This window comes from Salvelinus alpinus, chromosome 3 (assembly GCF_045679555.1).
Source record: "Salvelinus alpinus chromosome 3, SLU_Salpinus.1, whole genome shotgun sequence".
Classification (NCBI taxonomy): domain Eukaryota; kingdom Metazoa; phylum Chordata; class Actinopteri; order Salmoniformes; family Salmonidae; genus Salvelinus; species Salvelinus alpinus.
In genome coordinates, this window is record NC_092088.1 from 4,146,211 (window position 1) to 4,173,304 (window position 27,094).

At 43.8% G+C, this 27,094-nt stretch overlaps 1 protein-coding gene across 1 annotated transcript; it reads left to right on the forward strand.

Annotated features, from left to right (window-relative positions):
* Positions 1 to 147: 147 nt before the first annotated feature.
* memo1 (mediator of cell motility 1) lies at positions 148 to 26,789 on the forward strand. Its single transcript, XM_071391322.1, has 9 exons — positions 148 to 688; positions 15,543 to 15,624; positions 15,861 to 15,929; positions 16,372 to 16,484; positions 17,939 to 18,050; positions 23,032 to 23,174; positions 23,468 to 23,544; positions 24,250 to 24,354; positions 26,154 to 26,789. Exons 1-9 carry the CDS (start codon positions 628 to 630, stop codon positions 26,283 to 26,285), a joined length of 894 nt encoding a protein of 297 aa, XP_071247423.1. The 5' UTR covers positions 148 to 627; the 3' UTR covers positions 26,286 to 26,789.
* Positions 26,790 to 27,094: the final 305 nt, after the last annotated feature.

The window sequence follows — 27,094 nt, forward strand, 5'->3', positions numbered from 1 at the left end:
TGAACCGACTCTTTCTACAGCTGGGTCATAGCCACGCCTAACAATATTTTTTTAACGAATCGTTTCTCTGTATGCTCTTCGAGCAGCCAATCCACGCCGCCTTATGTCATTTTTAGAAAACGTTTAACAACGCCCTTTACCTGCCATCAAGAAGCTACGAATCCGTGTACACTAAAATATGCTGCCGGCCAATGGCTGGTTGTTAGTTACTTCGATTCGGATCCACTAACCTAACGAAAGCAGCAGGCGTAAAAAGAATCTGATGCACAGTAGCTACTAGCTATCCCGATTTATGTCACACCGGTTTTAGTCAAGTCAATGGTGTTATTTATGGCAACCAACTGACACTGCATTGAGCTTTTGTTCATCCGTAGTTATCGTTTAAAAAATATTGTATTTTAAAGTAGCCTGCTGGCTAACTATCAAACAGACTCACTTTTCTCAGTATTTTCATCTAACGTTAGCTGGCTGGCTAACTTCCTATTTTTTTGCATTCCTTCTTTGTCTTAGTCGACGTTTGTTTTTGTTGGTGGTTTCTTTCTGGCCAGTTCTTTTCCCCCCCGAGTTTTTACTTTTTCTACCTGACAAGGTTCCGGGTTTACCAAGATAGGCAGCTCGGGAGTTAAGATGTCCAACCGAACAGTGTGCAGAGAAGCAAGTCACGCTGGCAGTTGGTACGCCGCCTCAGGTATAGAACTGAACCGGGGAATGGGCCAGAGACCAGGGTTAGCTAGCTAGCAGGGTTATCTAACCAAGCTAGCTAGCTAGCAGACTGGTCTCTAATGTTTGGGTTGTTGTCCAGAGAAGTTGCTAGCAGGGTTATCTAACCAAGCTAGCTAGCAGACTCGTCTCTAATGTTTGGGTTGTTGTCCAGGGAAGTTGTTAGCTGGGTTAGCTAACCTTGCTAGCTAACTAGCTACAGACCTGTCTTTCTGGGGCTAATGTGAGGGGTAGTACCTAGTTAGCAGGGTTACTATAGCAAGCCTACCTAGCTGCAGACTATGCTCTCTGGGCTGGTGTCCTGGAAAGTAGCTATACTGAACAAAATATAAACAATTTAAATGATTTTACAGAGTTACACTTCATATAAGGGAATTAATCAATTGAAATACATTCATGTCCTAATCTATGGATTTCACATGACTGGGTAGGGACGCAGCCATGGTTGGGCCTAGGAGGGCATAGGCCCACCCACTGTGGAGCCAGGCCCAGCCAATCAGAATTAGTTTTCCCCCACAAAAGGGCTTTATTACAGACACAGAAATACTACTCAGTTTCATCAGCTGTCCGAGTGGCTGGTCTCAGACGCTGGCTGGCATGGTTACGCGTGGTCTGCGGTTGTGAGGCAGGTTGGACGTACAGCTAAATTCTCTAAAATCACGGAAGCGGCTTATGGTAGAGAAATTAACATTCTCTGGCAACAGCTCTGGTGCACAATCCTGCAGTCAGCATTTCAATTACACGCTCCCTCAACTGGAGACATCTGTGGCATTGACATAACTGCACATTTTTAGTGGCCTTTTATTGTCCCCAGCACAAGGTGCACCTGTGTAATGATCGTTATTTAATCAACTTCTTGATATGCCACACCTGTCAGGTGGATTGACTATCTTGGCAAAGGAGAAATGCTCACTAACAGGGATGTAAACAAAAATGTGCACAATTTGAGGTAAGTAAGCTTTTTGTGCATATGGAACATTTCTGAGATCCTTTATTTCAGCTCATGAAACCAACACTTTTTATATATTGCGTTTATATTTTTATTCAGTATAGATGGGTTGCTAGCTGGCTGGCTAATTGAGTAGGATAGCAGTGAGGAAAGAACAGGCCGCGCTCTCTATCAGTTGGTTGAGAGCAACAAAACCTGCAATGTTTTTTTTCTTGTCTTTTTTTCTGTCCTGGCGAGATGTAATGGCCTGGTCATATAAACCTTAGATTGCTGATGCTACGTATTGGCCAGTGAGAGGCTTTGAAGCCACTGGTCGGCCATATTGGTACTCCCCAGTAGGAGCAGTCCTTCATTGAAATGAATGGAATTCTACAGTATTTCAATTAAAGGTTTCAAGGACAAAATCTCATATTGTTAAGTAATTTTGTTGTAGTGGGGACAGTAGCATTAATTATCTCAAATTATACTTTAGGAAAATGTTATTATACTTTTTTTGTTTGTATTTTATTTACAGATACATGTACACGTATGCAATAATGTGTCTGTAATATAATGCATTTGTCAAAACAAATGTAGACAATACATTAATGCGTTTCTATAGCTACCAAAATATTTCTTTACAATTGAGGAGTTTCCAAAATGGAGGCACTGTGGCTTCAACAGAATGGTGAGGGAGTACCAAGATGGAGGCACTGTGGCTTCAACACAATGGTGAGGGAGTACCAAGATGGAGGAGGCACTGTGGCTTCAACACAATGGTGAGGGAGTACCAAGATGGAGGCACAGTGGCTTCAACACAATGGTGAGGGAGTACCAAGATGGAGGCACTGTGGCTTCAATACAATGGTGAGGGAGTACCAAGATGGAGGCACAGTGGCTTCAATACAATGGTGAGGGAGTACCAAGATGGAGGCACAGTGGCTTCAACACATTGGTGAGGGAGTACCAAGATGGAGGCACAGTGGCTTCAACACAATGGTGAGGGAGTACCAAGATGGAGGCACAGTGGCTTCAACACAATGGTGAGGGAGTACCAAGATGGAGGCACAGTGGCTTCAACACAATGGTGAGGGAGTACCAAGATGGAGGCACTGTGGCTTCAACACAATGGTGAGGGAGTACCAAGATGGAGGCACAGTGGCTTCAACAGAATGGTGAGGGAGTACCAAGATGGAGGCACAATGGTGAGGGAGTACCAAGATGGAGGCACAATGGTGAGGGAGTACCAAGATGGAGGCTCTGTGGCTTCAACACAATGGTGAGGGAGTACCAAGATGGAGGCACAGTGGCTTCATCAGAATGGTGAGGGAGTACCAAGATGGAGGCACTGTGGCTTCAACAGAATGGTGAGGGAGTACCAAGATGGAGGCACAGTGGCTTCAACAGAATGGTGAGGGAGTACCAAGATGGAGGCACAGTGGCTTCAACACAATGGTGAGGGAGTACCAAGATGGAGGCACTGTGGCTTCAATACAATGGTGAGGGAGTACCAAGATGGAGGCACAGTGGCTTCAATACAATGGTGAGGGAGTACCAAGATGGAGGCACAGTGGCTTCAACACAATGGTGAGGGAGTACCAAGATGGAGGCACAGTGGCTTCAACACAATGGTGAGGGAGTACCAAGATGGAGGAGGCACTGTGGCTTCAACACAATGGTGAGGGAGTACCAAGATGGAGGCACAATGGTGAGGGAGTACCAAGATGGAGGCACAGTGGCTTCAACACTGGTGAGGGAGTACCAAGATGGAGGCACAATGGTGAGGGAGTACCAAGATGGAGGCACAGTGGCTTCAATACAATGGTGAGGGAGTACCAAGATGGAGGCACAATGGTGAGGGAGTACCAAGATGGAGGAGGCACAGTGGCTTCAACACAATGGTGAGGGAGTACCAAGATGGAGGCACAGTGGCTTCAACACAGAGCCCCTTATGGAGCAATTTCAGTGACAACAGAAACTGCATTTGAATTCAATATTTTTTGGATATTGAATTTGAATTTAATTTTTTGGAAATGCACAAATTTAGTAATTTTAAATCATCAATTGAACTAGTATTTCATGGTTTGAAACTGAATTGAATTAACACTGCATTCCGTTTTAAATGTGTAAATACATTTTGTAATTCAATATTTATTCAGTTTCAATATGGTACATTTTGCATTCACTGTTTGATTCGAGTTTCCAAGCTATCATTTCAAGTTTCTCAAAGTTTCATATATTTTCTTCCAATGAATTTGGCTCTAGCGTTTAAACCGTTTTGGCTATACGCTGTTATGACCCCATTCCTAAAAGCTAAGACTCTCTTAGCCTTCTGTTCCCCTCTATAGTCACGTTATAAGGGAGTGTGAATAGCCCTGTCATAGCCCCATAACACTCCCTAATTAATTTTGATCTTGTGGCTGACTGACTGGGTGCGAACCGGTTACCCTTTGACCTCCTCGAAAGAGACAGAACCAATGCCTAGGTTTAGCTCAGTAGGCGAACATTCTTAACCCAGTCAGTCACGTTACCCCTTTAAAATGAGTACTCTTGCAAGAGACTTGTCTAATTAACACATCTTCAGGTCTCCGCCAAGTATCTCATTACACAAGCGTGGGTCACCAAACCGCGGTATTTTCTATTTTGATGACTAACCTTGCTAGATCTTGAAGGGATTAGTGTAGCAGATGAGATCTGTGAAACACACTCCTCGGGCCTGAAGTGTCGTCCTTTTCCGCAATTGAGGAAGGCCTTTTTTAATAGTGCGACCGGTGTGGTGGGGGGGTGTTTTCATGACAGAGGTCCTGATTTTCAGTCTCCGTATGATCTGAATCAGTAAGCAACATGTCGTCCTTTAACTTCCTAATCTCATCCCTTCAGGTTATGTTGTTCAATAATATCAAAGGCTGCACTGAAATCTAACAGTACAGCTCACACAATTTTATTATCAATGTATTTCACCCAATCATCAGTGCAGTACATGCTGTAAGTCTGTCAATTTGTTTACAGAGAAATAGCATTGCATCTGGTTGAACACCATTAAAAAAAAAATAATAATAATAATAATTATCCAGAAGTTTGCTAAGAGTCGGCAGCAAGCTGATTGGTCGGCTGTTAGAACCAGTGCTTTACCATTCTTGGGTAGGGGAATTCTCTTCTCCCAGTAAACCAGTGCGCTGTTGCATACAGACTAAGCTGTGCCCTATAGAGCAAGGGTGTCGAAACACACACTCCTCAGTCATATAGCTCAGTAACATCATGCCAGTACACGTCAAATCACCGTTTGTTATACTGACCCGTGTGGTGTAGAGCTGCTCACATAATTGATCACGGTCTTTATTCCATGGTCTTTATTCCGTGGTCAGTTAGTCTTTATTCCGTGGTCAGTTGGTCTTTGTTCCATGGTCTTTATTCTGTGGTCATTTGGTCTTTGTTCCATGGTCTTTATTCCATGGTGAGTTGGTCTTTGTTCCATGGTCTTTATTCCGTGGTCAGTGGGTCTTTATTCTGTGGTCAGTGGATCTTTATTCTGTGGTCAGTGGATCTTTATTCTGTGGTCAGTGGATCTTTATTCTGTGGTCAGTGGATCTTTATTCTGTGGTCTTTATTCCGTGGTCAGTGAGTCTTTATTCTGTGGTCAGTGGGTCTTTATTCTGTGGTCAGTGGGTCTTTATTCCGTGGTCAGTGGGTCTTTATTCTGTGGTCAGTGGGTCTTTATTCCGTGGTCTTTATTCTGTGGTCAGTGGGTCTTTATTCCAGATGGTCTTTATTACGTGGTCTTTATTCCTTGGTCTTTATTCCGTGGTCAGGTGGGTCTTTATTCCGTGGTCTTTATTCCGTGGTCAGTGGGTCTTTATTCCGTGGTCTTTATTCCGTGGTCAGTTGGTCTTTATTCAATGGTCATTATTCCATGGTCATTATTCCAGATGGTCTTTATTCCGTGGTCAGTGGGTCTTTATTCCGTGGTCAGTGGGTCTTTATTCCATGGTCTTTATTCCGTGGTCAGTGGGTCTTTATTCCGTGGTCTTTATTCCGTGGTCAGTTGGTCTTTATTCAATGGTCATTATTCCATGGTCTTTATTCCAGATGGTCTTTATTCCGTGGTCAGTGGGTCTTTATTCCGTGGTCAGTGGGTCTTTATTCTGTGGTCAGTGGGTCTTTATTCTGTGGTCAGTGGGTCTTTATTCTGTGGTCAGTGGGTCTTTATTCTGTGGTAGTGGGTCTTTATTCTGTGGTCAGTGGGTCTTTATTCTGTGGTCAGTGGGTCTTTATTCTGTGGTCAGTGTGTCTTTATTCTGTGGTCAGTGGGTCTTTATTCTGTGGTCAGTGTGTCTTTATACCGTGGTCTTTGTTCCGTGGTCAGTGGGTCTTTATTCCGTGGTCTTTATTCCGTGGTCAGTGGGTCTTTATTCCGTGGTCTTTATTCTGTGGTCAGTGGGTCTTTATTCCATGGTCTTTATTCCGTGGTCAGTGGGTCTTTATTCCATGGTCTTTATTCCGTGGTCAGTGGTCTTTATTCCGTGGTCAGTGGGTCTTTATTCTGTGGTCAGTGGGTCTTTATTCTGTGGTAGTGGGTCTTTATTCTGTGGTCAGTGGGTCTTTATTCTGTGGTCAGTGGGTCTTTATTCTGTGGTCAGTGGGTCTTTATTCTGTGGTCAGTGGGTCTTTATTCTGTGGTCAGTGGGTCTTTATTCTGTGGTCAGTGTGTCTTTATACCGTGGTCTTTGTTCCGTGGTCAGTGGGTCTTTATTCCGTGGTCTTTATTCCTTGGTCTTTATTCCGTGGTCAGTGGGTCTTTATTCCGTGGTCTTTATTCTGTGGTCAGTGGGTCTTTATTCCATGGTCTTTATTCCGTGGTCAGTGGGTCTTTATTCTGTGGTCAGTGGGTCTTTATTCTGTGGTCAGTGGGTCTTTATTCCGTGGTCAGTGGGTCTTTATACCGTGGTCTTTATTCCGTGGTCAGTTGGTCTTTATTCAATGGTCATTATTCCATGGTCTTTATTCCAGATGGTCTTTATTCCGTGGTCAGTGGTCTTTATTCCGTGGTCAGTGGTCTTTATTCCGTGGTCTTTATTCTGTGGTCAGTGGGTCTTTATTCTGTGGTCAGTGGGTCTTTATTCTGTGGTCAGTGGGTCTTTATTCTGTGGTCAGTGGGTCTTTATTCTGTGGTCAGTGGGTCTTTATACTGTGGTCTTTATTCCGTGGTCAGTTGGTCATTATTCCATGGTTTTTATTACATGGTCTTTATTCTGTGGTCTTTATTCCGTGGTCAGTGGGTCTTTATTCCGTGGTCAGTGGGTCTTTATTCCGTGGTCAGTGGGTCTTTATTCCGTGGTCAGTGGGTCTTTATACCGTGGTCTTTATTCTGTGTTCAGTGGGTCTTTATTCCATGGTCAGTGGGTCTTTATTCTGTGGTCTTTATTCCGTGGTCAGTGGGTCTTTATTCTGTGGTCAGTGGGTCTTTATTCCGTGGTCAGTGGGTCTTTATACCGTGGTCTTTATTCCATGGTCAGTTGGTCTTTATTCCATGGTCTTTATTCCAGATGGTCTTTATTCTGTGTTCAGTGGGTCTTTATTCTGTGTTCAGTGGGTCTTTATTCCGTGGTCAGGTAGGTCTTTATTCCGTTGTCTTTATTCAATGTTCAGTTGGTCTTTATTCTGTGGTCATTTGGTCTTTATTCAATGTTCAGTTGGTCTTTATTCTGTGGTCATTTGGTCTTTATTCCGTGGTCTTTATTCCATGGTCTTTATTCTGTGGTCAGTGGGTCTTTATTCCGTGGTCTTTATTCCATGGTCTTTATTCCAGATGGTCTTTATTCCGTGGTCAGTGGGTCTTTATTCTGTGGTCAGTGGGTCTTTATTCTGTGGTCAGTGGGTCTTTATTCTGTGGTCAGTGGGTCTTTATTCTGTGGTCAGTGGGTCTTTATACCGTGGTCTTTGTTCCGTGGTCAGTTGGTCTTTATTCCGTGGTCAGTTGGTCTTTATTCCATGGTCAGTGGGTCTTTATTCCGTGGTCAGTTGGTCTTTATACCGTGGTCAGTGGGTCTTTATACCGTGGTCAGTGGATCTTTATTCTGTGGTCAGTGGGTCTTTATACCGTGGTCTTTATTCCGTGGTCAGTTGGTCTTTATTCCATGGTCAGTGGGTCTTTATTCTGTGGCAGTGGGTCTTTATACCGTGGTCTTTATTCTGTGTTCAGTGGGTCTTTATTCTGTGGTCAGTAGGTGTTTATTCCGTGGTCAGGTGGGTCTTTATTCCGTGGTCAGGTGGGTCTTTATTCCGTGGTCAGGTGGGTCTTTATTCCGTGGTCAGGTGGTCTTTACTCCGTGGCCAGGTGGGTCTTTACTCCGTGGTCAGGTGGGTCTTTACTCCGTGGTCAGTTGTAACTTTTGATTGCAGTCGGGACAGGTCTACTGTCGTGCATTTAATTTGGTCAGTGCGTGTACAAACATCATTGTTAATCTGATCAGTGCATATTTATTTATCTGATCATTGCCTCTAGGTCACCAGGCTGCTCGTTATGGTGCTCACGTGTCTCCATCGTTACGTGTATCAGCGCATAAATAATGACACTCACCTGGTCTCTATCACCTCCCTGATTACCTGCCCTATACATGTCACTCCCTTTGGTTCCTTCCCCAGGCGTCATTGTTTCTGTTTCATGTCTGTGCGTTGTTTGTATTTCTTGTTTTGTATTATGTTTTCATTTATTAAATGATTCACTTCCTGAACATGCTTCCTGACTGCCAGCGTACATGCCAGTATTCCCTTTGGAACTGTAGTATTTTTTTTTATAGGTGTTAGTAGTATATTTTTCTTCTACTGTGTATATATGTCATTGTTCCTGCATACTCACCTTGGTCTCCAGAGTAAATCAACTTTGTCTTGAGTACAAAACCATGTCTACTTATTTGCGATATTGACAGACTAATCTACTGTTTCATTAAAACACGTTTTACTTGCCAAGAAATACAAGTTAAAATTATACACCAACTCCCTGCATCATTTTGTTCCTGGTGGATGGGTGGTCTGCCAGTCACTGGGACGACAACACAACATGGGATTGTGGGGGGGGGGTTTAGCGGGTGGAATAGTGGAGAACAATTGGAGGTTTACTTAATAGCAGTTCAAATATCATGGTACAGCAAAATGGACACTCATATTATGATAAATATAATTGAAACTTTATCGTATTATGGTGAAATAAGTATAGCCAGTTATAATTGTAATGGCTTAGCAGATAAGGAAATACTATCAGTATTTATCTGGCTAAAAGAGAAGGGATATCATATCTATTGTTTAGATTAAGTTGTGTGGATAAAGGACGGTGAAATATATTTCTCCCAACTTGTTTTTAACCAGGACAGAATAGTTTTACTTTTTCTGACAAAAAAAAAAAGTTTATGGGACACTAAATGTGCTTTTTAGAGGCCATGCAATTCCGTACTCGTCTTTTAAAACAAAAGCAATTTTAGGTCAAGAGTTCATGTTAATAAAGGAAATAGAGGGACTAACAGGACAGACGGCAATAAAAACGGTACCAGAGTACTTTAGAGGCAGAGAATAAATTAGAGGAGAAACAAAAAAGGAATGGAGGAACTTATTCAAGAAAGATCATGTGTAATATATTATTTAAAAAATAAAGTGAACTGGATAGAATGAGTCACTCATGATTCACCGAACAATATTTTGAAAGAGGAAGCAAAGTACTTTAAGCATATGTTTTCATTTCCGTCTCCTCCATCTCCACCAACAAGTTAATTCTAAGGATTTGTTTTCTATTTAATAATGTAAAAAAATTAACATCTGTACAGAAAGACTCATGTGAAGGCCAAATTACAGAGGAGGAACTTCTTGATGCAATTAAAGTCTTTAAGGTTGGGAAAACTCCAGACCTGGATGGCATACCAGTGGAAGTATACACAACTTTTTTTTTATGTACTCAGAGGGCCGTTTATTAACATGTTAACCACTCATATATAAATGGTAGATTATCAGATGGTAAGCAAGAAGGCCTGATTTAAAAAAAAAATAATAATAATAATAATAAATAAAAATTAAAAAAAAATATTACTGAAACGGGATCCAAGAAGTACATATAAAGATTCAGTCCATTTACAAAATTGGAGGCCCTTTACACTTCAGTGTTGTGATGCAAAAATCCTAGCAACATGCTTAGCGCATAGAATTAAAAAGGTTTTGTCAGATATTATTCATCCTAATCAGACAGTTATTTTTTAACACAGACGATACATTGGAGATAATATCAGACAAGAACTGGAAACAATAGAATATTATGAAAAATCAGGTGTGCCAAGCTTGTAGCGTCATACCCAAGAAGACTCAAGGCTGTAATCGCTGCCAAAGGTGCTTCAACAAAGTACTGAGTGAAGTGTCTGAATACTTATGGAAATGTCATATTTCAGTTTATTTTTATTTTTAATACTTTTGCAAAAAATCCCTAAAAACAGTTTTTGCTTTGTCGTTATGTTTTATTGCGTTCAGATTGATGGGGGGGGGGTCTATTTAATATATTTTAGAATAAGGCTGTAACGTAACAAAATGTGGAAAAAGTCAAGGGGTCTGAATACTTCCCGAATTCGCTGTACACAACAGCTAGCAATATCTATAGCAAGATACAGTGGTGAGTATGCTAGGCGTTCTATAGTCGACCTCTTGCAGATTTGATTGTCCCGGAAAGACCATGAAGACTGATCATGAGGATGTGTAACCAATACAGTAAACCATGTAGTACTACAACTGGTGTTATCAGCAGCAGGGTTAGTCTGTACACAGTAGCCAACATTTTACTACTTTTTCCCCCACCAATACACACTCAAACAAGGAACTATATCCACCCATCCCCCCCTCGTGTCAATATATCATGCGTGTACTGACTGACCTTCACACACACAACACCCACATCCAACAGACACCAGTCCGTCACCCACACCATCCCCTCTTTACTAATACCTCCTTTTCTCCTATTCAAGCCTTACATGAACCAATCACCTAAGCGATTCCATGCTCAGAAATAATACAAAAACAACTACAGCAGAAAGTTGGAGTTGAATTGTAGACGCGCCCAACAGAACACTCACTATGCGTAGCTCCAGTATATTTATTCGCTCGTCGTGGAAAGATTTGGCTAAGGTGACTCGCATTACTTCCTGGTGCTGAGCTTGACGTTGATGCCGCTGCGGATATTGATGGGAGCGGACTCTAAATAGAAAACATAGCCTCTGTTAGCCTCTAGTTAACTAATGGTTACAGTGCCTTCAAAGTATTCATACCCCTTGACTTACTGTAAATGTGTTTTTAAGCCTGAATTCAAAAATGAAGACATTTTTATATATCTTTTCTCAACCGTCTACAAGCAATACCCCATAACGATAGTGAAAACATGTTTTTAGAAATTTTAGCACATTTTTATTCACAATGAAGTATCTCATAAGTATTCACACCCCTGGGTCAATACTTTGTAACTTTTGGCAGCGATTACAGCTGTGAGTCTTTTTGGGTAAGTCTAAGAGCTTTTCACACCTGGATTGTGCAACATTTTCCCATTTTATTATTTTCTAAATTCTTCAAGCTCTGTCAAATTGGTTGTTGATCATTGATAGACAGTAATTTTCAAGTCTTGCCATAGATTTTCAAGTAGATTTAAGTAAACTGTAACTCTGCCACTCAGGAACATTCACTGGCTTCATGCTAAGCAACTCCAGTGTAGATTTGGCCTTATGTTTAGGTTATTGTTCTGCTGAAAGGTGAATTAACCTCCCAGCGTCTGGTGGAAAGCAGACTGAACCTGGTTTTCCTCTAGGATTTTGCCTGTGCTTAGCTTCATTCCATTTTTTTTTATCCTGGAAAAATTCCCAGGTCCTTAACGATTACGAGCATACCCGTGACATGGTGCAGCCACAACTATGCTTGAAAATATGGAGCGTGGTACTCCGTAATGTGTTGTATTCGATTTGCCCCAAACATACCACTTTTTTTGCAGGATTACTTTAGTTCCTTGTTGCTAAAGGTTCCATGTTTTGGAATATTTTTTATTGGATACAGGCATTCTTTTCACTCTGTCAGTTAGATTTGGTTTGTGGAGTAACTACAATGTGGTTGATCCATCCTCAGTTTTCTCCTATCACAACCATTAAACTCCTATAACTGTTTACAAATGTCACCGTTTGCCTCATGGTGAAATCCCTGAGCAGTTTCCTTCCTCTCTGGCAACTCAGTTAGGAAGGACACCTTTTATCTTTGTTAGTGACTGGATGTATTGATACACCATCCAAAGTGTAATTAAAAACTTCACCTTGCTCAATGGGGTATTCAATGTCTCCTTTTTTATTTATTTTTACCCATCTTACCAATAGGTGCCCTTCTTTGTTAGGAATTGGAAAACTTCCCTGGTCCTTGTGGTTGAATCTGTGTTTGAAATTCACTGCTCGACTGAGGGACCTTACAGATAATTGATGACATGGTCATTCAAAAATCATATTAAACACGTAATTAGTGTTATTATTGCAGGTATTATTACAGGCAGAGTTCCTCTGTCAAGTGTCTGTGTTCTTTTGTCCATCTTTATCTTTTATTTTTATTGGCCAGTCTGAGATATGGCTTTTTCTTTGCAACTCTGCCTAGAAGGCCAGCATCCCGGAGTCGTCTCTTCACTGTTGACGTTGAGACTGGTGTTTTGCGGGTACTATTTGATGAAGCTGCCAGTTGAGGACTTGTGAGGCGTCTGTTTCTCAAACTAGACACTCTAATGTACTTGTTCTCTTGCTCAGTTGTGCACCAGGGCCTCCCACTCTTTCTATTCTGGTTAGAGACAGTTTGCGCTGTTCTGTGAAGGGAGTAGTACACAGCGTTGTACGAGATCTTCAGTTTCTTGGCAATTTCTCGCATGGAATAGCCTTCATTTCTCAGAACAAGAATAGACTGACGAGTTTCTGGCCATTTTGACCCTGTAATCGAAGCCACGAATGCTGATGCTCCAGATACTCAACTAGTCTAAAGAAGGCCAGTTTTATTGATTCTTTAATCAGAACAACAGTTTTCAGCTGTGCTAACATAATTGCAAAACGGTTTTCTAATGATCAATTAGCCTTTTAAAATTATTGGATTAAACTTCTCAGTTCAGTGTGTCAAAGCAGAAGACTTGTTGTCCGGACCTCTGGCAGTCTCTAAGGGGGTGCCACAGGGTTCAATTCTTGGACTCTTTTCTCTGTATATATCAACGATGTTGCTCTTGCTGCTGGTGATTCTCTGATCCACCTCTACGCAGACGACACCATTCTGTATACTTCTGGCCCTTCTTTGGACACGGTGTTAACTAACCTCCAGACGAGCTTCAATGCCATACAACTCTCCTTCCGTGGCCTCCAACTGCTCTTAAATGCAAGTAAAACTAAATGCATGCTGCCCACACCTGCTCGCCCGTCCAGCATCACTACTCTGGACGGTTCTGACTTAGAATATGTGGACAATTACAAATACCTAGGTGTCTGGTTAGACTGTAAACTCTCCTTCCAGACTCACATTAAGCATCTCTAATCCAAAATTAAATCTAGAATCGGCTTTCTATTTCGCAACAAGCATCCTTCACTCATGCTGCCAAACATACCCTCGTAAAACTGACTATCCTACCGATCCTTGACTTCTTTGATGTAATTTACAAAATAGCCTCCAACACTCTACTCAGCAAATTGGATGCAGTCTACCACAGTGCCATCTGTTTTGTCACCAAAGCCCCATATACTATCCACCACTGCGACATGTACACTCTCGTTGGCTGGCCCTCGCTTCATACTCGTCGCCAAACCCACTGGCTCCAGGTCATCTATAAGTTTTTGCTAGGTAAAGCCCAGCCTTATCTCAGATCACTGGTCAACATAGTGGCACCCACCCGTAGCACGCGCTCCAGCAGGTACATCTCACTGGTCACCCCCAATGCCAATTCCTAATTTGGCCGCCTTTCCTTCCAGTTCTCTGCTGCCAATGACTGGAACGAATTGCAAAAATCACTGAAGCTGGAGACTCATATCTCCCTCACTAGCTTTAAGCATCAGCTGTCAGAGCAGCTCACAGATCACTGCACCTGTACATAGCCCATCTGTAAATAGCCCATCCAATTACCTCATCCCCATATTGTTATTTTTTATTTTCTTTGCTCCTTTGCACCCCAGTATCTCTACTTGCACATTCAGGTCCCAGACGTGCTCAATGAGATTGAGATCCGTGCTCTTCGCTGGCCATGGCAGAACACTGACATTCCTGTCTTGCAGGAAATCACGCACAGAACAAGCAGTATGGCTGGTGGCATTGTCATGCTGGAGGGTCATGTCAGGATGAGCCTGCAGGAAGGGTACCACATGAGGGAGGAGGATGTATTCCCTGTAACGCACAGCGTTGAGATTGCCTGCAATGACAACAAGCTCAGTCCGATGATGCTGTGACACACTGCCCCAGACCTTGATGGAACAGATCGATCCCGTTCCAGAGTACAGGCCTCGATGTAACACTCATTCCTTCGACGATAAACGCAAATTCGACCATCACCCCTGGTGAGACAAAACCGCGACTTGTCAGTGAAGAGCACTTTTTGCCAGTCTTGTCTGGTCCAGCGACGGTGGGTTTGTGCCCATTGGCAACGTTGTTGCCAGTGATGTCTGGTGAGGACCTGCCTTACAACAGGCCTACAAGCCCTCAGTCCAGCCTCTCTCAGCCTATTGCGGACAGTCTGAGCACTGATGAAGGGATTGTGCGTTCCTGGTGTAACTCTGGCAGTTGTTGTTGCCATCCTGTACCTGTCCCGCAGGTGTGATGTTCGGATGTACCGATCCTGTGCAGGTGTTGTTACATGTGGTCTGCCACTGCGAGGACGATCAGCTGTCTGTCCTGTCTCCCTGTAGCGCTGTCTTAGGCGTCTCACAGTACGGATATTGCAGTTTATTGCCCTGGCCACATCTGCAGTCCTCATGCCTCCTTGCAGCATGCCTAAGGCACGTTCACACAGGTGAGCAGGGACCCTGGGCATCTTTTTTTTCGTGTTTTTCAGTCAGTAGAAAGGCCTCTTTAGTGTCCTAAGTTTTCATAACTGTGACCTTAATTGCCTACCGTCTGTAAGCTGTTAGTGTCTTAACGACCGTTCCACAGGTGCATGTTCATTAATTGTTTATGGTTCATTGAACAAGCATGGAAAACAGTGTTTAAACCCTTTACAATGAAGATCTGTGAAGTTATTTAGATTTTCACGAACTGTCTTTGAAAAATAGGGTCCTGAAAAAGGGACGTTTCTTTTTTTGCTGAGTTTATGTATGTATGCATTTAGCGGCCGCTGCCAACATACTGACTCAACTCCAGCCACTTTAATAATGGGAATTGATGGAAATTATGTAAAAATGTACCACTAGCCACTTTAAACAATGCCACTTAATATAATGTTTACATACCCTACATTACTCATCTCATATGTATATGTATATACTGTACTCTATATCATCTACTGCATCTTTCCATCTTTATGTAATACATGTATCACTACATGTATTACATGTATTACATCGCTACACTCGCATTAACATCTGCTAACCATGTGTATGTCACAAATAAAATTTGATTTGATTTGATTATGTGCGGTGTGTGTATATATGAAACAATTAGACTTTGACATTATGGGGTATTGTGTGTAAGCCATCGACACAATGTCAATGTAATCCATTTTAAATTCAGGATGCAACAACAACAACATCAACAACAACATGTGGAAAAAGTCAAGGGGTGTGAATTCTTCCTGAAGGCTCTGTATAAGTGTGATTGGGTACAGCAGAAGAACCGTTTCGTGGGAAATGTTTTTCTTAAAATTGTTTCCCACCTCTTCCCTTTTCTGCAGGCTCCCAGCTAAATACACAACTAGAAGGTTGGCTGTCTCAAGCACAATCCACTATCGGCCCTGCTAGAGCCATCATAGCACCGTGAGCACCACTGATAGTTATAATATCTATAATATTCGTGTGAAAAAGGCCTCATCTTGGTCATCAAGAGTCACTGTAATATGATTTGATAACGGTTTATGAATGACTAAAATATTTTGTATTGTTGGAGGTCAAACATCCTCAAAGGATGTCATGTTTTTGTATTATTCCAGTTGTAATGGTGTGTGTGGCCTGCCGTGATGTCATTTCCTGCTAACGGACATGTGTGTTTTCAGGCATGCTGGGTATTCCTACTGCGGTGCTTGTGCTGCACACGCCTACAAACAAATAGATCCTTCTGTCACGTAAGTCATTTAACATGTCTCCTTTAGTTACATAAAACATGTTCAGGGAATTTTACTAAATAAAACAACTTTTGTCAGTAACCAAATTAATTTCCATGTAAAGTATCATAATATTAGTTTGAAATTTAGATGTTTTAAAATGTATTGTTTTTTTTTTGTTTTTTTCGTTTCTACATTTTCCCTCCTTTATCAAACCTTAGATCTGCCTGCCCTGTTTCACCCTGAAGGAACTATCTGCCCCTTAGTTACCTCAGACAGAGAGTAGTTAGCAGTATTGGCCTAGCCTCTGTCACAGCCTCACCTTGGAACTGCGTGAGCGAAGCCTGCTCGGCCGAGGCTACTAGTGGCCTGATGACTGGGTCCACTGAGCTGCTATGCTAATGTGAGTCAGGGAGGTAAAGGTGACAGAGTGAGGTGACGGACTCCTCTCTTCCCCCTGTAGTCGCAGGGTGTTCATCTTGGGTCCGTCTCACCATGTTCCTCTGTCCCGCTGCGCCCTGTCCTCTGCTGAGGTTTATAAAACACCTCTCTACGATCTCAGGATTGACCAGAATGGTAGGTATACATACATACATACATACATACATACATACATACATACATACATACATACATACATTCATTCATTCATTCATTCATTCATTCTGTGCCCTGTCCTCTGCTGAGGTTTAAAAACACCGCCCGGCAATCTCCGGATTGACCAGAAGGGTAATTTTCAAATTTTCCTAAGAACCTTGTTTTGATATTTCTGTGTATTTTGCTTTAAACTGTGAAGCTTGACACGTGTGGGGGGGGAAAACGTAAATGTCCTCAGTCGACCAACCATCTCCAAACAAGCTGCAGTGTGTCTAGTAGGGGTGGAACGGTTCATCAAACATATGGTCCGGGTATGTATTGCGGTTTGGGATCACGGTCCGGGTATGTATTGCGGTTTTGGGATCCCGGTCCGGGTATGTATTGCGGTTTGGGATCCCGGTCCGGGTATGTATTGCGGTTTGGGATCCCGGTCCGGGTATGTATTGCGGTTTGGGATCCCGGTCCGGGCATGTATTGCGGTTTGGGATCCCGGTCCGGGTATGTATTGCGGTTTGGGATCCCGGTCCGGGTATGTATTGCGGTTTGGGTTAACGGTCCGGGTATGTATTGTGGTTTTGGGATCCCGGTCCGGGTATGTATTGCGGTTTGGGATCCCGGTCCGGGTATGTATTGCGGTTTGGGTTAACGGTCCGGGCATGTATTGCGGTTTTGGGATCACGGTTCAGTTTCGGTACAGCGGGAAAATGAAATGCCAAAAGTTACTGTAGTTAATTTTAGTTTAAGAAAATACAAAGTGTTGGTATTCCTGATTGTGAAAAGACGATTACTCATCAACAACACTGAAATAAAGTGCAATATGTGTGCATTTAGGTTGGAATGTTCTTCTGACAAAGACAAAAAGCTGTACACTTGTGACTCTCATAAAGGGGGCTGAGGTACTTTACATTACCCCTGCAAAAAGGGTTTTCTAATGATCAATTAGCCTTTTAAAATGATAAACTTGGATTAGCTAACACAATGTGCCATTGGAACACAGGAGGGATGGTTGCTGATAATGGGCCTCTGTACGCCTATGTAGATATTCCATAAAAAAATCTGCCGTTTCCAGCTACAATAGTCATTTACAACATTAACAATGTCTACACTGTATTTCTGATCAATTTGATGTTATTTTAATGGACAAAAAAATTTGCTTTTCCTTTAAAAAAAAACCAAGGACATTTCTAAGTGACCCCAAACTTTTGAAAAGTAGTGTAGTCGTGGCCCACAGGCCTAGTGTTCTTCTTATGTATTCATTTGTGTTCACAGTGCGGACCGAACCCGGGTCCCTGTTACAGAACGCTTCAGTACAAATGAATGTACCGTTACACCCCTAGTGTCTAAACTAATGACTCGTTGTAATATGCTAATTCTAACCTCACTTGGCCTGTAATAATGAATGTGTATATTGAATCCTCTCTCTCCCTCTGTAGTCTATGCTGACCTCTGGAAGACTGGGATGTTTGAGAGAATGAGTCTCCAGACAGACGAGGATGAGCACAGCATTGAAATGCATCTGCCTTACACTGCTAAAGCCATGGAGAGGTAAGACAGAGTAACACACTGCAGATAAAAGGACCTGTCAAATGTCGTCTGCTTCAATAATCACTAGCCATCCATCAGTAGAGTACAGTAACAGACCTGGCCTGTCTGCCTGGTGGAGGTGGGAGCCAGCAGGGATTCATGCCTGGTTTGCGTTGACATTTTGTTAGGCGCTCTCTCTCCCCCAGTTGCAGGACGGTTTAAGTCATTACTATGCCGTATGATTGGTTGTTTACTAATGAAGTAAGGCCTGCATGCTCAATTAATAGACCCACTGTATGAACACACACACCTTTTGTCAGGTTGGTTTAATAGACACACCTTTTATCAGGTTGGTTTAATAGACACGCCTTTTGTCAGGTTGGCTTAATAGACACGCCTTTTGTCAGGTTGGTTTAATAGACACGCCTTTTGTCAGGTTGGCTTAATAGACACGCCTTTTATCAGGTTGGTTTAATAGACACGCCTTTTATCAGGTTGGTTTAATAGACACGCCTTTTATCAGGTTGGCTTAATAGACACGCCTTTTATCAGGTTGGCTTAATAGACACGCCTTTTATCAGGTTGGTTTAATAGACACGCCTTTTATCAGGTTGGCTTAATAGACACGCCTTTTATCAGGTTGGTTTAATAGACACGCCTTTTATCAGGTTGGCTTAATAGACACGCCTTTTATCAGGTTGGCTTAATAGACACGCCTTTTATCAGGTTGGTTTAATAGACACGCCTTTTATCAGGTTGGTTTAATAGACACGCCTTTTATCAGGTTGGTTTAATAGACACGCCTTTTATCAGGTTGGCTTAATAGACACGCCTTTTATCAGGTTGGTTTAATAGACACGCCTTTTATCAGGTTGGTTTAATAGACACGCCTTATATCAGGTTGGTTTAATAGACACGCCTTTTATCAGGTTGGCTTAATAGACACGCCTTATATCAGGTTGGCTTAATAGACATGCCTTTTTATCAGGTTGGTTTAATAGACACGCCTTTTATCAGGTTGGTTTAATAGACACGCCTTTTATCAGGTTGGTTTAATAGACACGCTTTTTATCAGGTTGGTTTAATAGACACGCCTTTTATCAGGTTGGTTTAATAGACACGCCTTTTATCAGGTTGGTTTAATAGACACGCCTTTTATCAGGTTGGCTTAATAGACACGCCTTTTATCAGGTTGGTTTAATAGACACGCCTTTTATCAGGTTGGCTTAATAGACACGCCTTTTATCAGGTTTGTTTAATAGACACGCCTTATATCAGGTTGGCTTAATAGACACGCCTTATATCAGGTTGGCTTAATAGACACGCCTTATATCAGGTTGGCTTAATAGACACGCCTTATATCAGGTTGGTTTAATAGACACGCCTTATCTCAGGTTGGCTTAATAGACATGCCTTTTTATCAGGTTGGTTTAATAGACACGCCTTATATCAGGTTGGCTTAATAGACATGCCTTTTTATCAGGTTGGTTTAATAGACACGCCTTTTATCAGGTTGGTTTAATAGACACGCCTTTTATCAGGTTGGTTTAATAGACACGCTTTTTATCAGGTTGGTTTAATAGACACGCCTTTTATCAGGTTGGTTTAATAGACACGCTTTTTATCAGGTTGGTTTAATAGACACGCCTTTTATCAGGTTGGCTTAATAGACACGCCTTTTATCAGGTTGGTTTAATAGACACGCCTTTTATCAGGTTGGCTTAATAGACACGCCTTTTATCAGGTTTGTTTAATAGACACGCCTTATATCAGGTTGGCTTAATAGACACGCCTTATATCAGGTTGGCTTAATAGACACGCCTTATATCAGGTTGGCTTAATAGACACGCCTTATATCAGGTTGGTTTAATAGACACGCCTTATCTCAGGTTGGCTTAATAGACACGCCTTTTATCAGGTTGGTTTAATAGACACGCATACACAATATGGCCAAAAGTATGTGGACACACCTTCAAATTAGTGGATTCTGTTATTTCAGCCACAACCGTTGCTGACAGGTGTATAAAATTGGGCACGCAACCATGCAATCTCCATAGACAAACATTGCTAGTAGAATGGCCTTACTGAAGAGCTCAGTGACTTTCAACTTGGCACCGTCATGGGATGCCACCTTCCCAACAAGTTATTTCGTCAAATTTCTGCCCTGGTCAGCTGTAAGTGCTGTTATTGTGAAGTGGAAACTTCAAGGAGCAACAACGGCTCAGCCGTGAAGTGGTAGGCCACACAAGCTCACAGAACCGGACCGCTGAAGAACGTAGCGCATAGAAATCATCTATCCTTGGTTGTAACACTCACTACCGAGTTCCAAACTGCCTCTGGAAGCAACGTCAGCACAATAACTGTTTGTTGGGAGTTTCATGAAATGGGTTTCCATGGCCAAGCAGCAGCACACAAGCCTAAGATCACCATGCTCAATGCCAATCATCGGCTGGAGTGGTGTAAAGCTCGCCGCCATTGGACTCTGGAGCAGCGGAAACGCATTCTGTGGCGCTATGAATCACGCTTCACCATCTGGCAGTCCAACGGATAATTCTGGGTTTGGCGGATGCCAGGAGAACGCTATCTGACCCAATGCATAGTGCCAACTGTAAAGTTTGGTGGAGGATGAATAATGGTCTGTTTTTCATGGTTTGGACTAGGTCCCTTAGTTCCAGTGAAGGGCAATCTTAACACTACAGCATAAAATTACATTCTAGATGATTCTGTGCTTCTAACTTTGTGGCAGCATTTTGGGGAAGGCCATTTCCTGTTTCAGCTTGACAATTCCCCCGTGCACAAAGCGAGGTCCATGCAGAAATGGTTTGTCGGGATCGGTGTGGAAGAACTTGACTGGCCTGCACAGAGCTCTGACCGCAACCCCATCGACACCTTTGGGATGAATTGGAACCTCCGACTGTGAGCCAGGACTAATCGCCAGAGCTCACTAATGCTCTTGGCCAACTCCATATTAATATCTCTCTCATCGTCACTCAATGCCTAGGTTGACCTCCAATGTACTCTCTTCCTACCATACCTTTGTCTGTACATTATGCCATGAATCTATTCTATCGTGCCCAGAAACCTGCTCCTTTTACTCTCTGCTCTGAACGTACTAGATGACCAGTTCTTTTAGCCTTTAGCCGTACCCTTATCCTACTCCTTCTCTGGTGATGTAGAGGTTAACCCAGGACCTGTAGTGCCTACCTCCACTCCTATTCCCCAGGCGCTCTCATTTGTTGACTTTTGTAACCGTAAAAGCCTTGGTTTCATGCATGTTAACATTAGAAGCCTCCTGCCTAAGTTTGTTTTATTCACTGATTTAGCACACTCTGCCAACCCGGATATCCTAGCCGTGACTGAATCCTGGCTCAGGAAGACCACCAAAAACCCTGAAATTTCCATCCCTAACTATAACACTTTCTGACAAGATAGAACTGCCAAAGGGGGCGGAGTTGCAATCTCCTGCAGAGTTCTGTCCTACTATCCAGGTCTGTGCCCAAACAATTTGAGCTCCTACTTTTAAAAATCACCCTTTCCAGAAACAAGTCTCTCACCGTTGTCGCTTGCTATAGACCACCCTCAGCCCCCAGCTGTGCCCTGGACACTATATGTGAATTGATTGCCCCCTATCTGTCTTCAGAGCTCGTGCTGTTAGGTGACATAAACTGGGACATGCTTAACACCCCGGCCATCTTACAATCTAAGCTTGATTCCCTCGATCTCACACAAATTATCAATGAACCTACCAGGTACAACCCCAAATCCGTAAACACGGGCACCCTCATAGATATCATCCTAACCAACCTGCCCTCCAAATATACCTCTGCTGTTTTCAACCAGGATCTCAGCGATCACTGCCTCTTTACCTGCATCTGCTACGGGTCTGCGGTCAAATGACCTCCACTCATCACTGTCAAACGTTCCCTTGAAAACTTCAGCGAGCAGGCCTTTCTCATTGACCTCATCCCATCAGTAGAGGATGCCTGGTTATTCTTTAAAAGTGCCTTCCTCACCATCTTAAATAAGCATGCCCCATTCAAAAAATGTAGAACCAGGAACAGATATAGTCCTTGGTTCTCTCCAGACCTGACTGCCCTCGACCAGCACAAAAACATCCTGTGGTGTTCTGCATTAGCATTGAATAGCCCCCGCGATATGCAACTTTTCAGGGAAGTTAGGAACCAATATACACAGGCAGTTAGGAAAGCTAAGGCTAGCTTTATCAAACAGAAATTTGCATCCTGTAGTACAAACTCAAAAAAGTTTTGGGGTACTGTAAAGTCCATGGAGAATAAGAGCACCTCCTCCCAGCTGCCCTCTGCACTGAGGATAGGAAACACTGTCACCACCGATTAAATCCACTATAATTGAGAATTTCAATAAACATTTCTCTACGGCTGGCCATGCTTTCCACCTGGCCACCCCTACCCCTACCCCGGCCAACAGCCCTGCACCCTCCACAGCAACCCGCCCAAACCTCCGCAAAGCCCCCACACATTTCTCCTTCACCCAAATCCAGATAGCTGATGTTCTGAAAGAGCTGCAAAATCTGGACCCCTACCAATCAGCTGGGCTAGACAATCTGGACCCTCTCTTTCTAAAATGATCTGCCGAAATTGTTGCAACCCCTATTACTAGCCTTTTCAACCTCTCTTTCGTATCGTCTGAGATTGCGGCAGCTTTCCAATCTATGGGAGTCATCCCCCTCTTCAAAGCGGGAGACATTCTAGACCCAAACTGATGGGTTTAATTAACACACACACAACTTTTTAATTTGGTGGGTTTAATTAACACGCACACACACCATTTTATTTGGTGGGTTTAATTAACACACACACACACACACTGTTTTATTAGGTGGGTTTAATACAGATACCTTTGGTTGGTTTATTATACGTGTTCAGTCCCTGTAACAGCTTCTACCATCTCGGTCAGGTAACTGCCCCCTTGCGCACCACACCCATACAGACTTGTAATGTGTTGTCTCCCTTTCCTACTGCAGTCATAAAGATGAGCTCAGCATTGTCCCGGTGCTGGTGGGAGCCCTCAGTGAGTCTAAAGAACAGGATTATGGGAAACTGCTCAGCAGGTATCTGGCTGATCCCTCCAACTTGTTCATCATCTCCTCTGATTTCTGCCACTGGGGTACGTACTGAACAGGACTGGTAGAGATCAATATATTAAACGCTGTTCACACTACTGAGTTGAGCTAGTCTGGTTATACATCCATCCACCGTAGTTGCTGGAAGCGTTGCTGGAAAGGCCATGTGAATAGAAGTTTGTTTCAGGACAAGTGAGAAGAAAAGCCAGCACAGTTTGTTTCAGGACAATCGTGTGAAAGTGGTTCTAAATATAGAAACAATGGTTCTGTCTCCTTGAAAAAACACCCTCTCCTCCACGGTTGGTCCTGACTTAATGTCTTTACCTCCTTCCCACAGGTCAACGGTTCCGCTACACGTACTATGACGAGGCTCAAGGAGAGATCCACAGATCCATTGAACACCTTGATAAAATGGTTAACACATTTTGATATTCAGTTCTTACTAAGTTGTAACATGAAACCTTCCATGTATATAATTGAGACATCACCACCTCTCTCTCCAGGGTTAGGGTTATATAGTTAACTGTATCAGACTGGGTTCTAAACCCCTCTCTCTTGTCTCTCCAGGGTTAGGGTTATATAGTTAACTGTATCAGACTTGGTTCTAAACCCCTCTCTCTTGTCTCTCCAGGGTTAGGGTTATATAGTTAACTGTATCAGACTGGGTTCTAAACCCCTCTCTTGTCTCTCCAGGGTTAGGGTTATATAGTTAACTGTTAGGGGTATCAGACTGGGTTCTAAACCCCTCTCTCTTGTCTCTCCAGGGTTAGGGTTATATAGTTAACTGTTAGGGGTATCAGACTGGGTTCTAAACCCCTCTCTCTTGTCTCTCCAGGGTTAGGGTTATATAGTTAACTGTTAGGGGTATCAGACTGGGTTCTAAACCCCTCTCTCTTGTCTCTCCAGGGTTAGGGTTATATAGTTAACTGTTAGGGGTATCAGACTGGGTTCTAAACCCCTCTCTCTTGTCTCTCCAGGGTTAGGGTTATATAGTTAACTGTTAGGGGTATCAGACTGGGTTCTAAACCCCTCTCTCTTGTTTCTCCAGGGTTAGGGTTATATAGTTAACTGTCAGGGGTATCAGACTGGGTTCTAAACCCCTCTCTCTTGTCTCTCCAGGGTATGGGCATTATAGAAACACTGGACCCCATGTCCTTCACCAACTACTTGAAGAAATACCACAACACCATCTGTGGACGTCATCCTATTGGAGTGCTGCTTAATGTGAGTCGTACAACAATGAGCATACGGGTACAACAACGAGCATACGGGTACAACAACGAGCATACGGGTACAACAATGAGCATACGGGTACAACAACGAGCATACGGGTACAACAACAAGCATACGGGTACAACAACAAGTATACGGGTACAACAATGAGCATACGGGTACAACAATGAGCATACGGGTACAACAACGAGCATACGGGTACAACAACGAGCATACGGGTACAACAATGAGCATACGGGTACAACAATGAGCATACGGGTACAACAACGAACATACGGGTACAACAACGAGCATACGGGTACAACAATGAGCATACGGGTACAACAACGAGCATACGGGTACAACAATGAGCATACGGGTACAACAACGAACATACGGGTACAACAACGAACATACGGGTACAACAACGAACATACGGGTACAACAACGAGCATACGGGTACAACAACGAGCATACGGGTACAACAACGAGCATACGGGTACAACAATGAGCATACGGGTACAACGAGCATACGGGTACAACAACGAGCATACGGGTACAACAACGAGCATACGGGTACAACAACGAGCATACGGGTACAACAACGAGCATACGGGTACAACAACGAGCATACGGGTACAACAATGAGCATGCGGGTACAACTACGAGCATATCAGTATAGCATCAGTCATACGATAATCTGACATCTACAGTACACCTTCTGTTAAACAGGTCTTCTTGCACAAAGGTCTGTGTCGGGATGTCTGTCGAACTGCTCCCGTGTCATGTGATGTCTGTCTGAACTGCTCCCGTGTCATGTGATGTCTGTCTGAACTGCTCCCGTGTCATGTGAATGTCTGTCTGACTAACTAACTGCTCCCGTGTCATGTGAATGTCTGTCTGAACTGCTCCCGTGTCATGTGATGTCTGTCTGAACTGCTCCCGTGTCATGTGATGTCTGTCTGAACTGCTCCCGTGTCATGTGAATGTCTGTCTGACTAACTGCTCCCGTGTCATGTGAATGTCTGTCTGACTAACTGCTCCCGTGTCATGTGATGTCTGTCTGACTGACTGCTCCCGTGTCATGCGATGTCTGTCTGACTGACTGCTCCCGTGTCATGCGATGTCTGTCTGACTGACTGCTCCCGTGTCATGTGATGTCTGTCTGACTGACTGCTCCCGTGTCATGCGATGTCTGTCTGACTGACTGCTCCCGTGTCATGCGATGTCTGTCTGACTGACTGCTCCCGTGTCTTGTGATGTCTGTCTGACTGACTGACTGCTCCCGTGTCATGTGATGTCTGACTGACTGCTCCCGTGTCTTGTGATGTCTTTCTGACTGACTGCTCCCGTGTCTTGTGATGTCTGTCTGACTGACTCCTCCCGTGTCACGTGATGTCTGTCTGACTGACTGCTCCCGTGTCTTGTGATGTCTGTCTGACTAACTGCTCCCGTGTCATGTGATGTCTGTCTGACTAACTGCTCCCGTGTCATGTGATGTCTGTCTGACTGCTCCCGTGTCATGTGATGTCTGAACTGCTCCCGTGTCATGTGATGTCTGTCTGACTGACTGCTCCCGTGTCATGTGATGTCTGAACTGCTCCCGTGTCTTGTGATGTCTGTCTGACTGACTGCTCCCGTGTCTTGTGATGTCTGTCTGACTGACTCCTCCCGTGTCATGTGATGTCTGTCTGACTAACTGCTCCCGTGTCATGTGATGTCTGACTGACTGCTCCCGTGTCATGTGATGTCTGTCTGACTGACTGCTCCCGTGTCATGTGATGTCTTACTTGATTGGTTGTGTTTTCCAGGCCGTGTCTGAGCTGAGGAAGAGTGGAACAGAGATGAAGTTCTCCTTCCTGAACTATGCCCAGTCGTCCCAGTGCAGGAACTGGCAGGACAGCTCTGTTAGCTACGCAGCCGGGGCCCTCATTGTACATTGATGTGGTCCCAAATGGCACCCTATTCCCTATATATAGTGCACTACTTTTGACCAGGGCTCATGGTAGCCTTGTCCGAGCCGGAATGGCCCGTAGGTCAGGAGCGTATCTCCTGTTTCTGTAGCGTGAGGCAGCTTGATATACAAGTACAACCCCTGGACAGGACGCTAGTCTATCGCAGGGTCCGTAGGACTCTGGTCAAAAGTAGTGCACTATATAGGGAATAGGGTGCCACTGCAGCTCTGACCCACCTGAACTGCTATCGCCATAACGACGACCTGGACTAGCCAATGAGAAGAGATATTATATCCACAGCACCCCTTCCTGCCCCCCCCCCACCCCCAGTTGTGAGTCTGAGAGTTTCTCTTTCAGTCTTAAAACTGTTGCTTGAAGTGCGGTTGCAGTTTTTGAGGTTGGTGGGGAGGGAAGGAGTGTTATTTTGGCGTGGAGCAGGGATGGTTGGGGGGGTAAGGGGAGGCGAGGGGAGGGTCTTGTAAGGCGGTGTATTTGGGGGTCTTGTAGGGGGTAAAGGAGGGTGTATTTGGGGGTCTTGTAGGGGGTTAAGGGGAGGTGTATTTGGGGGTCTTGTAGGGGGTTATCGGCGGGTGTATTTGGGGGTCTTGTAGGGGGTTAAGGGGAGGTGTATTTGGGGGTCTTGTAGGGGGTAAAGGAGGGTGTATTTGGGGGTCTTGTAGGGGGTTAAGGGGAGGTGTATTTGGGGGTCTTGTAGGGGTTTCAGGGGAGGTGTCTTTGGGGGTCTTGTAGGGGGTTAAGGGCGGGTGTATTTGGGGGTCTTGTAGGGGGTTAAGGGG